Source organism: Mixophyes fleayi, chromosome 2 (genome assembly GCF_038048845.1).
Source record: "Mixophyes fleayi isolate aMixFle1 chromosome 2, aMixFle1.hap1, whole genome shotgun sequence".
Classification (NCBI taxonomy): domain Eukaryota; kingdom Metazoa; phylum Chordata; class Amphibia; order Anura; family Limnodynastidae; genus Mixophyes; species Mixophyes fleayi.
In genome coordinates this window covers 243,837,182-243,853,227 of record NC_134403.1, presented here as the reverse complement: position 1 = coordinate 243,853,227, position 16,046 = coordinate 243,837,182, and the positions used below count along the sequence as shown (strand labels likewise).

Sequence of the window (16,046 nt, the reverse complement as noted above, 5' to 3'; positions counted from 1 at the left end):
CTAACATCAGGACTGGTGACAGAACCTGATTGCTCATTCTGATCATATGTGGACTGCTTTGAATCCATTCTGAGCGCCAAACACTTGTAGTGGTAAAAATTATTTGGTAAGATACTGCTGACAAATATGACTTTTGACAGCCAGAAATATTTATGCACATTTATGGGGGACACCCCAAAAGCACTGAGGAGTGCTAACAATTAGTTGGTAGATACTGCTGACAGATATGACTTTTGACAGCCAGAAATATTTATGCACAATTATGGGGGACACCCCAAAAGCACTGAGGAGTGTTAAAAATTAGTTGGTAAATACTGCTGCCAGATATGACTTTTGACAGCCAGAAATATTTATGCACAATTAGGGAGGACACCCCAAAAGCACTGGGGAGTGCTAAAAATTAATTGGTAGATACTGCTGACAGATAATACTTTTGACAGCCAGAAATATTTATGCACAATTAGGGAGGACACCCCAAAAGCACTGAGGAGTGCTAAAAATTAGTTGGTAGATACTGCTGACAGATATGACTTTTGACAGCCAGAAATATATATGCACAATTATGGGGGACACCCCAAAAGCACTGAGGAGTACTAAAAATTAGTTGGTAGATACTGCTGACAGATATGACTTTTGACAGCCAGAAATATGTATGCACAATTATGGGGGACACCCCAAAAGCACTGAGGAGTGCTAAAAATTAGTTGGTAGATACTGCTGACAGATATGACTTTTGACAGCCAGAAATATTTATGCACAATTATGGCGGACACCCCAAAAGCACTGAGGAGTACTAAAAATGAGTTGGTAGATACTGCTGACAGATATGACTTTTGACAGCCAGAAATATGTATGCACAATTATGGGGGACACCCCAAAAGCACTGAGGAGTGCTAAAAATTAGTTGGTAGATACTGCTGACAGATATGACTTTTGACAGCCAGAAATATTTATGCACAATTATGGGGGACACCCCAAAAGCACTGGGGAGTGCCAAATATTAACAAAAAATAATAAACCTCTATCCTCCTCTCTGCACTAGCGATTTTTGTTAGAGCAATTGCAAGAAGAATATTGGATTCTCTGTCCCTGCTCTAATCAGCCTGTGACTACACCCTGCTCTCTCCCTCTGTCAAATGGCGATGGATTGCTGTGGAGGCGTGTATTTATATTGTTGAAGTATCGCGAGAACCGAGCCCCGAGATCCGACGACGTCACGATGACGTTCGGCCTCGATTTGTATTCGGAACGGGCGGGAGAGTACCGAGCTACTCAGCTCGGTACTCGGATACCCAAAGTTCGGGTGGGTTTGGTTCTCGGGGAACCGGACCCACCCATTTCTAGTTCAAACTGACCCACACACAAAGTACTTTTAATTATTAATCTCATATTGCTTACATCTAGATGCGATCACTACTCTGTCCAAACCGGGTTAATGCTGGTGAAATAAGCTTTAATATGAGACCAAACTCTACCTTTTAAAACACCTGAACCATAAATACCTTTACTATAGTATTATCTATGCATAAATAAACAATATAATACATTTTACTAATAAGTGTGGATTGGAACCTTAATAAATGTGTATTATGAATCCGTGCGATTGCATCATAACACGTGGCGTATTAATCGCAGTTGCACGGTAAAATATTAATCAATTTGGTTTACTTCATCCAATTATCTGACTTCGACACTTGCTATATGTTCACTGAACACATGCCTGTGCAGGAGCTTCCAGATTCAGCACTGCTGCAGTAAATGGTACATTATGAGTTAGTCTCAACAAATCTTAATCTTTCCTACCTCCAGATCCTGTAGCCAGTATCAGCCCATTGGCTGTTTGCATTGCTTACTGTTCTGCACATCTGTATAATTCATGCTAAGAATGTTCGTTATCAGGGTTGACTTGGGGTAGGTAACCCATTGGCTCATGCCTTTAAGCCTAAATATCTACTTTAATACTGGATAGATGGTGGACAAGGTAATTGCTAAAAAAAAAAAAAAATTAACTGTACAATGTTTATTTTTAGAAATTTCAACACATATATAACTAGATTCCATTTAAAAGACAACCAAACACAAATTTAATTTTTTAGATATGAAGTGTGGAGATAACATGCAGCGTTCACTATTGTCACAACATTTTATTGCAGCTTTGTTTAAAATGTAAGCGTAGAAAAAAAATGAGCTACGTAAAAATAGCACGTATGTGCCTACATTTTAAATATTTTCTATTTTGCATGTTTTGAATCAGAGTGGCAGTGGTGCATTCTCTTATTTGACAGAAATTATTCATATTGTTGGAATCATACATACAGACATTTTGGTGCCTGAAGAAGCTAACTGACATGCTATGCATGGTCATTTCAATCTTTTAATCTATATTGGCACTATTTTTGACATTAATCATGAGCTGTGGGATTTGTTTTAGGCTGTTTGTGAAGTGATAATATTGCATCACACAGCAGTACATGCTTTAAACCGTACAGCTATATATTTTATTTTCATTTTCATATTTTAATTGAATAAAAAATAACTTTAGAATGAATTAATTGGCTTTACACTGTTCGTTTCAATATCGAGCACTCAGCAGAAGTTTGACTTATTTGCTTCTTATCTCACCGAGCTGCTTGTCAGAAAATTACCATTGTGATGGGGTTAGCTACTGTGCCCGTGTAAATGTGTTCCTGATCATGTATGTCTCCCATCTCCCATAATAGGTGCATGGAAAAACAGGACAGCAGGGTTAGCGGGAAAGTGGGAAATGGGATCTAATATGTGTAGCTATTTGACACTTGGAGAAAACATTGAATTAATTTCAGAAGTCAAAATTCTTTAAAATTGTGCAAGGCTGAAAATTAAACTTCTTGTTAGTAATCTTATTAATCTTTTAATTGTGTGTTTTGTTTGTGTTTCTGTTTTTATGTTTACCTTATAAAATATCTTGGATAAATTGTAGTACTCATTGTCTGTTTATTACTGGTCAAGTGACTTTATCTTCAATTAATTAGTAATTAATCCAACTTTTACCACTTGGTGTCTTAAAGGTCCAAACTGAAGTTCCTGGGTCTCCCATATTTGTAATGAGACTGGCGAAGCAGTCACGTCATCTGGAGGTACAGATTCTTGCTGATCAGTACGGGAATGCCATTTCTCTCTTTGGCCGGGATTGTTCTGTGCAACGACGTCACCAGAAGATTATTGAAGAGGCACCTGCATCAATTGCCACCAGCTCAGTGTTTGAGCAGATGGAGCAGGTGAGGCAATATATTCTCCTGTTCCCACAGCTTGAATTGTATGTTAGAAAAAGATCTCTGTGCTTGATGAACTAATAAATCTAGCTTATGGCGAATTAAGTAATTTGAATCAAGGTTGAATTTGGAAGTGCTTAGAAGTAGTGTACAGATCTATAAACAAAAAAATGATTGTTTACGCATTAAGAGATCAGAGAAACAACAAAAGAGAGATGACCTGCTGTAATGTTTTAAAAGTATTAATACAAGTTGTTGTTCAGAGCTCCTAGATTAACGTAATAATAGGAACATTTGAGACAAGCCCATATTCTCAAGCTCTAGCTCATAAAGGCAAGTGTGGCAAAAACTAGCTGAAAAGGCACCAAATGCGAATCCGAATTACTAGTGGTGCCAACACAAATGAAATAAGCAAACGCATGAATAAAAACTAAAAGTGCATAATATATATGTACGATGTGCGGTCTGCGGCTAGACATTCATTTGATAGGTATTCAGAAGCCAAAACATTAGGTTGACAGTATTAGGTTGACAATTGAAATGTATACAGTATTATTTGGTCAACAATTCGAATGTAGACAATATTATATGGCTAGGTATATTATTCTCTACCTAATAATAATGTCTAATTTGCATTCTATGTCAATGTAATTATTGTCAGCTTTCCAACCCTGTCCATGTAAATGTCGATCATGTAACTGTCGAACATATGTAAGACACCCATATATAGGATATACTGTAAGTTTAATATAATTGCAACGTGCAACTGATAAATATAGTAAGTAAGAGTAATTTAGTGACTGCCGAATATGTTGATGTGCAACTTATTTAGGTTCAAATGCTTCTAATTTTCTGCATAGAGCATACAAAGGTTCACATGCACCAATTTGCAAACAATCTGTGGGGCAATATTTGGTATTCTGCACTCTGCTGGCAGTGTTCATGGTGGAAAATAAAAACGTAACTTTGGAGACTTTTTTCTCACTTTATTATTTTCAACGTTTTCTGCTAAAATACTGCTTGTGCTTCATTTATGTTTTAAATGAATATTGAGCATAAGTGGACATTGGAACTATTTATCACATGTGTCAGATATGAAAGTTTTCATTACACTGGAATTTGTGCTCAGAAAAATGCACTTTCCTGTATAAGGAGCTTCCAGTAACCAACACCCAGTCTCTGCCACTTGCTTATCTTGCCTTAAGTAAGTGTAGAAAACCAGCATTACCTTCCCTGACACTACCTGTTTAAAAACATTGGTATAAGTTACGCAAAGCATATTTTTTGCATCACTTCATTCAAAAATATAGGACTTTTTTGCCATACACAAAAGCCAAGAGAGAGGGGCTGTGTTCAGACATATTTGAGTTACTTTAAATGGATAGGATTTAGGAATCAATCTTCTGTGAATAATTAGATTTGTTCTTAAGATTTAATCCAATTCAGTAGATTTACTGTGGAAGTAATTTTTACATATTTTTTCACAAAATGTCTACACCCCCCATTCCCGTCTTCAGATTGCAATCCTACCCATTTATTGCTTTCTATACCACCTCACGTTAAAAGTGTCTACATAGCTGAGCATAGTGTTCTAGGCGTGGTTCACATTTAACTAAAGTAGAGTTACTACATTCCTGTTCACTGTAAATGCCTGTTTCCGCTACACTGTCCAGTTGTTTTGTTGGTTTATTTTATTTTATTTTTTTGTTATTGACTGCATTGCTTACTTTTTCTTTAGGTATTCTTATTTTCTTTTTATTTCTTATAAAACAGAAATACTTCAAGTATCAATCTCCACTCTGAAAACACATTTACTCCTCTTGTTTCAGCTGTGACCTCTTCCACTTAGAATGTAAGCTCTCTAATGAGCAGGGTCCTTCATACCCTTTGTTTTCATGTCTACATTTATGTTGTCTAACTCATATGTCCCTGTGTTATGTATGTAATGTTTTCCCTGCTGTACGGCGCTGCGGAGCACTGTGGCGCCTTACAAATCTACGATAATAATATGCTACAAATATAAAGTGTGTCTCTCCCTCTCCCTCCATTATTATTATTAATATAATATATCCAATTGGCCACAACATTAAAACTACTGACAAGTGAACAGTCAGTTCTTGAAGTTGATGTGTTGAAGTAGGAAAACTGGGCACGCATAACGATCTCAGTGACTTTGACAAAGGCCATTGTAATAGCTAGATGACTGGGTGATAGTGTCTCTAAAGTGTCAGGTCTTGTGGGGTGTTCCTGGTATGCAGTGGTTGGTACCTGTAAAGGACTTTTCAAGGAAGATGGATGGAAAGGCATTGAATATAGTCCCCACTATTTATTAATTTAGCGTGAGAATTCAATAATGAATCATATTCTCGATTATATAAGATAAACAACATAGCGAGGCTTGGCAATTATTGCCGTTTTATAAACATCTTTATTTTAAAATCTTTATTATTCACCACATTTTTTCTTTTCTTTTATTATTTTGCTGCCTATGATGCTCAGATTTATTATGGGAATATTAAATAAATATTTTAAATTTGAATTAATAAAAGGTATATTTTAATAATATGATCAATACAGAGTGCCCTTACTAAACATGTTTTCTTCTATCACATGTGCCTCTTAATCTGAACTGTTCCACATGTTAAGGTGCACCAATCCAGCTATAAGATATAATTACATATGTGATAAAAATATCAGTCTGGATATGTAGATACTTGTTGCGGTGGCATATAATCCTTCCTAAATGTAGAGTTGTGTCAGCTTGTTGACCTTGCCCTTCAGGGGCAGCCTAAATAAACAAGTGGCTGGTGACCGAAGAGGAACCTAAATTCCAGTTTTTTTAATACAATGAGTAACCCTGTGTCAGAGAGTTTGTATGTGGGGACACTCTCAGAGAAGATGCCAAAAGCTACCAATTTCTGAGTTGCATTTCGGGCAATTGGGAGTATTACTAGGGCGTAATACTGACAATCTAATAGGGGTCATGTAAGCCTTAAGTAAAATAAAAACTTGTATTTGTTGGAACTTTCAGTACGCTGTGTAACCACTAGAGCTGTCTAGGACAAACCCCCAGTCCTTATCAGTTAGAGGATCTATATCTATTTCGAAATGATTTCTCAGGTCATCCAAATCACCCATTGTAGATACATATAGGAGATGTGAGTACATATATGAAATGAAACCCTTGTGGCCAAGGGCCTGTAGTTGCTTTCTCAGTGGGGCTATAACAATTACCGGTGGTTTCCCCTTAAATTGTGTTATAGCATGTCGCAATTGAAGGTAAGAGAAGAACATTGTTCTAGGTATGGAAAATCCACCCCCTAGAAAACTGATCAAAGGATTTGAGAACAACCGTGTCATATAATTGACCAGGAATCTTTACACCATATCGGGACCACCACCTGGACCCTTACACTGTGTCCAATTCCTTTAACTTTGTTCCCCAAATAGGTGTGCAAGGGTCAGTGTCCGTATATCCCATCATTTTATTACAAATTGTCCAAATCTTCATTGCTTGTATCAGAAGCGGTGAAGCCCGAGAGCCAAGCCGCCACAACAGCAACGACTGTAAAGGCATATGGTTTCCATTAATTTGGCGTACTTATTTTCAATGCAGGTCGTGATAATGAGGATCAGAGACCCATGTTTTAAGATGGGCCAACTGAGAGGCAATATAATATAATTTCAGGTTAGGAAGCTCAAGGCTATCAGAGGGTTTCGACCTGTACCGCGAACTAAGCTTGACCTTAGCCCTCCCCAAACCAGAGAAACCAAATATTGATCAATGCTACGAAAGATGGAAGGTGGGATGTATATGGGTGATTTCTGAAGTATGTATAAAAATTTTGGCTGTACCACCATATTTATCAAATTTATCCTGCCAGAGACAGAAAGCAGGAGCTTTCTCCAAACATGAATTATTAATTTAAGATATTTGAACTGAGGTTGCAAGTTCAGCTCTACATATTCTGAAGGGGTATTAGTAATCCAAATTCCCAGATATTTAAATTTGGTTGCCCATTTTAATTGGCGGTGTTTCAGTGGTGTCACAGGACATTCCCAACCCAATGGAAACACACTGGATTTGTCCCAATTGATTTTTAATCCTGAGAAACCTCCAATCCTGTCAACTACCCGCAAGAGAGCTCTTAGGGAGGCATCATGGAGCGAAAGGAACGGCAATATATCGTCAGCATATAACGCCACCTTGTCCTCCCTGTGTGCTTATTTAAGTCCTTTGCTTGTTTGGTCCGCCATGATAAACAAATTAAGAGGCTCTATTGCAAGTGCAAACAGCATCGGGGACAAAGGGTACCCCTGTCTAGTGCCCCGTTCCAATTGGAATGTGTGAGAGAGATAACCATTATTCCACACATGTGTTACTGGGTGAGAGTACAGAAGTTTAACCCAATTTATAAATTTCGGACCCATCCCAAATTGAGAGGACACCTCCCACAGGTGCGGCCACAACCACGGACTCTGAAGGAGACCTGCCGATGAGTGAACAGCCTTCTAAGATTAATAGATGTGGACTTACTTTGGCATGAATTCCGTTTGATCAGGATGTATCAGTTCCCACACCACCCTATTCAACCTCAAAGCCAGTAGTTTAGCCAAAACCTTTACATCAGTTGTCAACAGTGCGATACGGCGGTAAGACTCAGGATATAATGGATCTTTGATCTTTCCTTGATTTAGGCAGCACCACCACTGTTGCTTCTGCCATTGAAGGGGAGAGAGAGCTGGCATCACAAAGGTCGCTAAATGTGTCTAACAGTCTAAAAAACACTGCCTCTTTTATGTGTCTATACAGTTTTATGGGTAGGCCGTCCACTCCAGGGGCTTTACCATTAGTGAATGACATGATAGCCGCGTCAATTTCCTCCAGGTTGAAAGATGAATCTAGGTACTCCTTACTATCTATACAAGGCATGGTGAGAGAGGCGATATCCATATATGCCTGCAAGGCAGTCAAATTGTACTGAACCTGGGACTTGTATATATTGGCATAATAATTGTAAAAGACCTCAATAATATCTGGCATCAGAAACCGCTTAACCCCACTATCATCACAAATGATCAGTACTGTTGCGTCAGCCTTCTCCACCATGCTCACCTTGTAGATTCTGATCTAGCATTTATATATTGCACGTCTAGTAATTTGCAGCTTTTCTTCAATTTTTTTTCTGTATGTCTAGACAACCTTTTAACTTCTATCACACGATAATCATTGTTCCCTTCAAAAAAGCCTTAAAAGCATCCCAGATTATCGGAGACCGTGCTGTCTCAGTTATCCACAAAGAATCCCTCTCACTGAGTCATCAATGTTACTCCAGTGCCCATCAGGGTAGAGCCAGAAAGGATTCAGTTTCCAGAAGGACTTGCCCCTAGTAATAACAAAGTCCATAGACAGGAGAGACAGTGGTCAGAGATTTCTACTATTCTATTACACATACCGCCGGCACTAGAGAGCGGGGCAACAGAGCCAGATCAATTCTTGAGAATGCATTATATGATGTGGAGAAACAAGAGAACTGAACAGCTTCTGGATGCCTCAGACGCCAGACATCAATCAACCTGTCTATGATGGAGGAGAAGGCAGAGGCATATTGATTAACTACAGTCCCCTGCTCCCACCATTTATCAGCAGTTTTATTCATCACATTATTAAAATCCCTATACATATGATAGGCACCTCTGGAAACATTGCTATGAATTCACCAGATTTTTTTAGTACCTCGCTATTGTACAGTGGGGATATATATACTGCAAGGAGGCGTATTGTAACCCAATTATTGACAGCTTTCATTAGGATATACCTCCCTCCAGGGTCCACCTTAAGTTTTTCTAGTGAGAAACCAAGACACATATGCACGAGCACAGAGACCCCTCAAGAGATGGTGGTGTGAGTGGAGTGATATGCCTTTCCCAGCCACAATTTGTTTTTAAGGAGAGTACTCTTTCACCATGTAAATGGGTATCAAGTAGGCAAACAGTGTCATGGTCGTTTTTCCTAATTTGACGGATAACCAGAGAACGTTTCAGACAATTATTTAAATCCTCACATTCCAGGAGAGAAATCTTAACTCCCTTTCAAATGTGCCTGTATAAATACATAATCCACAAACTGTTGCCGCGGATCCCCCAGGTCCCCCTGCTCTGAAAACCTCACCGCTGCAGAGCATACATCATCTAGTACCATTTTAAGCACACATAAACATAGGTCATACTTTTGCAATAACATAATATTTACAATACAACTGTATCTGATTTACCTCAACACTAAAGCCCACATACTCTACCCAAAACTAAAGTATACCTTAATCCCAAACTACACTTAAATTAGAATACTCAACAAGCCAGCACCCCCCCCCTTTCTTCCCACCCGCTTACCTCCTGCAGTGGTCGTCCTTTCTGATCGGTCCGCACGTACTGTTACTAAGCAACGGGACACTTCCGCTCCTTCCTGTTGCCCTGGCGGTGAGGGGCACATGTGCGGCTAATCATGTCTGTTGCTAGGCAATAGGACGCTATCCATGCTTCCTGTCGATGGTCAGCTGTTATGACCGCCGAATCCACTGACCACAAATCAGGATCTTTGTTACCCTATTTAAGGGAGGCTCTGACACCATTAGGGTGGCAGAGTATCAGGTCTCCCTATGCTCCAGCGTTATTGATTGCATTCTGCCTGACCTCCTGTGTATAGACCCGACTTCCACTGATTGTGCTTTTGGATTTCTCCTTGGCTTGATGCTACCGTTTGGTTCTGATCCCTGGCTTCCTGACTATGCTTTGCTTGGTCCCTTGGTACCATGTTTGCTCTCACGATTTTACCTCTGCCTGTACAACTACGCTTGTTTACCATTTACTTCGCTGGTTGAACTTGAAGGGTTGTGACCTGCATGTCTCTTGCAGCAAACCCCAAATCCCCTTGCCGGGATTCCTAGCGATGACCAGAGGGGCGCCAATACCAGCAAGTGATCTTCAGTCCGATCTACTCCATGACAGACCTAGGTCATCCTTAAAGCCATGGACCTTCCAGTCCATTTCATCTTCTAGTTACCCTGATATAGCAATATACCATATCAAGACGTATTAAACAGCATTGAGAAAATAAACATTAAAGGTTACATTATGTCTGATAACTCAAGCACATGATGCAAAGGAGGAAACGGCATCAAAGTGGCCCGAGGACAGGAGAGAGAGACAAATAGTACTTATCAGGCATCATCCGTCAGTGTCCACTCACAGCTAGACGATCAATCCAGGCAGCAGCCTCCTGAGGTGTATCAAAGAAGGATGTGCGACCCACTGTGACGACCCTCAGGCAGACTGTAAGATCATAGCGTAAGGAATCTGTAGCTCCTGCAATCTTCTCTTAACCCGGGATAAAATGAGCCCTATTTTTTGTACATCCAAAGCTAAATCAGGATACACTGCTACTCGTTTTCCATTGTATTCCACAGGGCCCTTCTGCCTGGTCAAATGCAGAACAGCATCACGATCACAGTATAGCAGGGGTTTGGCTATGAAAGTGCGGGGAGGAGCTCCAGGAGGAGGTTTCTGAGCCAGAATGCGGTGGGCTCACTCGACCACAAATTGGGCTGTGAACTAATCTGTGCCAAACATTTGAACCAGCCATTTCTCCAGAAACTACCCTGCTGCAGCTCCCTCCGCCTTCTCAGGCAACCCAACCAGCTGGATGATATTGCGGCATAGACGCCCTTCATTATCTGTGAGTTTTTGCTTGAACAGGGAAACTTGCTACTCCAGACCCTCAAACTGGCTCCTCACTGGCGCAGAGTCCTCCAATGTAGATATGCGATTCTCCACCTCGCCCATTCTCTCCCTGATTTTCTGCATGTCATGCCGGAGAAGAGAGAGGTTGGCCTGCACCTCCCCAATTTTTTCAGTCACATGTTTTTTTAGAAGTCCCGATGACCTGTAAAACCTGTTGTAATGTGACCTCTGTGTCAGCCGGCGAGGAGGGTGGGGCTGACGATTGCCGCAACTCTGAATGCTGTGCGTAGTAGAGGAGTGAGCGAAACATTTCAATCTTCCCGCTGTCGCGGACTGGCCATACTTGCCCATGACGTCAGAGATGAAGTGGTAATGCACCCTGCAGTGATGCCCAAGAATAGTTGGCTTACAGTCACATATATGTCCTAGCAGCAAGCCTGAGGTAGTTCAAAAGTCTGTGTCTCAGAATGTAATATTTGGCTTTGAGTTGGGCAATAACTAAATAACAGTTACAAAGTCAGAGCAGGGTGGATTCACCTTCCATCATATGTCACAGAGTAAAGCACAGGCTAACAGCCAGGCATACAAAATGAATGAAATCAATGAATTTTAATAATTCTAAAGAGTCTGTAGCTTGATGGTGTAATGAGAGCTCTCCAGTTACAGCGCTTTAGGACATTGGTGTCAGTGTAGCATATTATTAAGCAGTTTCCAGTAGCCTGAAAAACACCACATGCCCGTCAGGAGAGGTTTTTAAGGCAGATGGATGTTTGCAACAGAAGGGGCCGTACCTGTGTTTCAGCAGTATCCTATGCTAAAGGGTGACAGCTGGGCTCTTCCAGTTACCCAGAGGCTCGGCGCGTAGTCACTCCAGTCCTGAGCACTATGGCTTCTGCGGGAGGAACCAGCAACTGCAGACTGCACCCTGCAGGAGTTTACTGAGCAGAATCAGTGCCAGTGATGAAGTCAGCTCACAGGACCCAGCTGGGGGGGCCACTGTCACAGGAGGGAGTTTGTAAGTATATATTAGTGCGGGAGGGATCGGCTCCCATGCCTATTCTGCGTCCGTTAGCTGACCCGACAGGCACGCCAGCCGATGCTGTCCGCCTCAGCACCAGCCCAATCCATGCAGAGGGCACCAGTTATTTGTTTTCTCGCTGTCTCGGCCTCACTTGCCGGTCACCACCTCACCGGCAAGGCCCCGCCGGACACGGAGAATATTTCTCTCCCTCAGGGGCTAATGGCTATATTTCCCCAGGTGTACTGTGTCAGCAGCAATCCAGGGGTTCGGTTCTGGGTCCAAGTATTTGTCTTCGCCACCATTCAGGAGATTAGCAGGATATATGGGCTGAAGAGCATGCAACTATGCTTGCTACTCTATGCTTGTCCAGGCCACGCCCCCGAATCTCTTGGTTTTAATAATATTAATACTTACAGGTATTTTTTTTTTCTTACCACATTCTACATGACAGGCTTTTGATAGGAAGTATGTATGCTGTTCCCTATTTCTCTAGCATTTCACCATTCATGCAGGGTAACGTTTATTTATTTTTTATTTATTTTTTTACAGTGTGCTGTTAAACTTGCCAAAATGGTTGGATATGTAAGTGCTGGAACAGTTGAGTATCTTTACAGTCAAGATGGCACCTTCTACTACCTAGAGCTAAACCCCCGCCTCCAGGTGGAGCACCCCTGCACTGAGATGGTCGCTGATGTTAATCTTCCGGCTGCACAACTTCAGGTACTGCAGAGCACATTGTTATGTAATATTTAACAGTGTCATATTTTTTCTTAATAAAAGTGGCTTTATTATTTAAAACGATAGTTAATATATCTTTGCAAGCATTGTTTTAAGCTTTATATTATATGTGGGTGACGCTGGGGATTGATGATCGACTATTATTTGCTTTTCAGTAGTTTATTACCAATTTTGCCTAGGAAGTGATTATCACAGAGTAGCTTTGAGGGATATGTTCACCTTTTTTATAGTAACTATGATATTTTGCTGCCACTATTATGTTACTGTCAATGGACAAGTATGCAAAAACTCATATTTCTATTTATCAACTGTATTCATTATATTTATTTATTAATAATATAACTATCAAGAGCTGCATCAACTACACCTCACCTAAGTTCAGTTGTTGCGCACTGTGAGACTCTAAAACTCTGCGGTATGTGACAGATGAGCTAAGACTGATGAGATTACGCTTAACAGCATTTCCTAGCTGTCTTCTTTTTGGCTTGTGCCCTCATATGAAAATAAGGCTTTGTGTGTCAATCGCTTAAGCACAACCCAGATGAAATTAAAAACCTGCGCCACAAAGTATTTCACTTTCCAATAACAGCCTTTAAATGCTACCCAGGAGTGATGAGAAGTTCCCACAGTGACCTCCAATGTGTATCCTCTCACTTGCAAAAATTTTGGCAAAACTTTTAAAGCTGTTTGAGGAATCTGTTTATTTGGTTCCATGTGAGTGCAGCGATGTCTACATAAATATACCTTCCAAAACAGTATTCCATGTCATTTGCATTTCAGCTTATCTGATATTTGGATGACTTCCTGGAAACTTTAACATGGGTTCTTTTACTGACCATAGCAGATGAATATTTATTTGGTACTTATTGCTTTTACACATTTTTTTACAGCATACAACCTTAATGGGTTTTTTTTAAGCAAATATCCACCTTTGGATGGTGAATACTCCATTACTGTGAAGATCTCTCAGATTCTTAAGAAGTATTTACCTCGCCTTTATACCTTAGTTTAATAAGTATTCACCTTTAATTATTTACCAGTATGCAGTGAACTTTAATTATGTTCTATTGATTCTTTTTTGAGCTCCTCTTGGAAAGTAGTTGAAGTAACTAGAAATTTGGTGGAGAAAAGAGTGGAAATCTAAAAAATGTATTTATATTTAAGAATTAGTCTCACCTTTGAAAAGGTGTTTCATCTGTGCTGGATCTTTTGAGTGAATTTATTATTTGTTTGTATAAATATTTTTTTCATTGTTTGGTCAAGAAAACAACATACCAATAAAATAATAAATCTGAACAAATTTGAACAGACCTTTTACAACAAAGTCATAGATTGTGGAACATTATATATTTTTTTTTATAATTTTTTATTTTCAGTGGTCAATCAAGAAAATACAGACAGCAAAACGATAACACTGTGTAGCATACACAGTAAAATCACAACAGTTATTGTGGTGTATCGCATATTAGGAAACCTTTAGACAAAAATGACCGGTTTTTAGATTTTTAAAGAGTAATATAAAATGGGTGTAGGAACAAAAGGGATTGTGGGGGAGGGGTCAGGGGGTAGGACCACAAAGATTAGCACTGTAAGTATTTAGAGAATAACTAGGGTGTGTTGATCCTATAGCAGAGGGGGAGATATGTGTCGGGAAGAGTTAGGGTCATCGCACATGGGTCAGGTCGGAGGACGCGGAGCGTGGAGGGGGGAAGGTGAGTTCCACGGCTAGCCATGGAGCCCAGACTTGACTGAAGACGTGGCCTCTATCGTGGAGGTAGTACGTAATCTCCTCCATAGCGACCACGTGCCAAATCTGCTTCTTGAGAGCCAAAAGGGATGGAGGTGAGGTCTTTTTCCAATTAAGGGCTATGAGTGATTTGGCTGCTGTCAGGATGTGGGCAGTTAATTTCTTGGAGAATTTGTCCAGGTCTTGGGGAGGGTAACATAAAAGAAATATCCAGGGATCTTTCGGGATGGGGGCTTCAAAAAGGGTATTTAGGAAACTATGGACTGAATCCCAGAAGGTGGTGATAATCGGGCAAGACCACCAAATATGAAACATCGTACCCCTTTGGCCACAGTCCCGCCAACAGCAGGACGAGGAAGAGGGAAACATTCTATGGAGTCTTGTGGGAGTGTAATACCAACGGTAATAAATTTTGTAAGAGGTTTCCTTGAGTTTAGTTGATATAGAGCATTTAGCTATCCCCAGTCTCATGTCCTCCCAAGCCTCTTCATCCGGGGGAGGACCAATGTCCTTTTCCCACTCGTCTTCATGAGGGTTTGGAGAGGGAAGGGCAGAAGTGAGAAGAATGCTATATATTTGAGAAATCATGCCCTTGTCCAAGGGATGTTTTCTACAAAGAGATTCAAATGGAGTAAGGTCCCTAAGAACATAGGTTGGTGGCAGGGATCGCAAGAAATGATTAATTTGGAAGAATTCAAAGGGGCTGAGGATTTGGGACGGGGATTGGGGTTGGAGATCCGCTAGCGAAAGCCAGCGGCCCTGTTTGGAAAAATCTGGAACATTATATTTAAGAAATTAAAAATAAAAAAAAACGGGTGGGTAGTAGACTGTGTGTGTGTGTGTGGGGATGATGGTACAGGACTAATGGTTAAAATGTAATCTCCTGTCAGCTAAGATGGCTTAACCAAACTTTTTATGAAAAAGGAAACAAGGCCGATACACTCTTGGCCAAAAGATTGAGAGTGAAGCGGGCTACCCAAACAATAACTACAATTAGAAATAAAAACGGGAACTTGTCCTATGAACCCAGAGTAATTAATGACACTTTTCATAGCTATTATGAAAATTTTATACAACCTCCATAAAGACCAGACTACTCCGGTAGCTCCCTTTCAAGCGATTAACTCATATTTAGAGAAATGCTTTCTGCCCACACTAACCCCTCACCAGGCTTCATCCCTTAATGAAGACATTACAGCTGAGGAGGTGACACTCGCATTGAAAACTCAGAAAAAATCTAAAGCCCCTGGCCCCGACGGATTTATGATGTCATACTATAAAACGTTTTCTAAAGAGTTGGTGCCTCACTTGACCCATTTATTTAACAACATACTGTCAGGAGGTAAATTTCACAATGAATCCACCCGCTCCACCATAGTGGTGATTCCTAAGCCAAATAAGGACCCTACCTGCTGCTCTAGCTATCGCCCTATTTCCTTAATTAATGCTGATATCAAGCTGTTCTCTAAAATACTGGCGATTCGTTTAAATGCTTATATGCCTGCTTTAGTTTTTCCTGACCAAGTAGGATTTGTTCCCTCTAGACAGG

At 40.5% G+C, this 16,046-nt stretch overlaps 1 protein-coding gene across 3 annotated transcripts in view; it reads left to right on the top strand.

Moving 5' to 3' along the window:
- ACACA (acetyl-CoA carboxylase alpha) overlaps window positions 1–16,046 on the top strand; it is a 526,387-nt gene that overhangs the window by 39,847 nt on the left and 470,494 nt on the right. For all 3 annotated transcript variants that reach the window (XM_075195717.1, XM_075195718.1, XM_075195719.1), the window contains exons 10-11: window positions 3,048–3,257; window positions 12,562–12,732. In XM_075195717.1, the coding sequence (XP_075051818.1) occupies window positions 3,048–3,257; window positions 12,562–12,732 (381 nt within the window). The remainder of the gene's footprint in view (window positions 1–3,047; window positions 3,258–12,561; window positions 12,733–16,046) is intronic.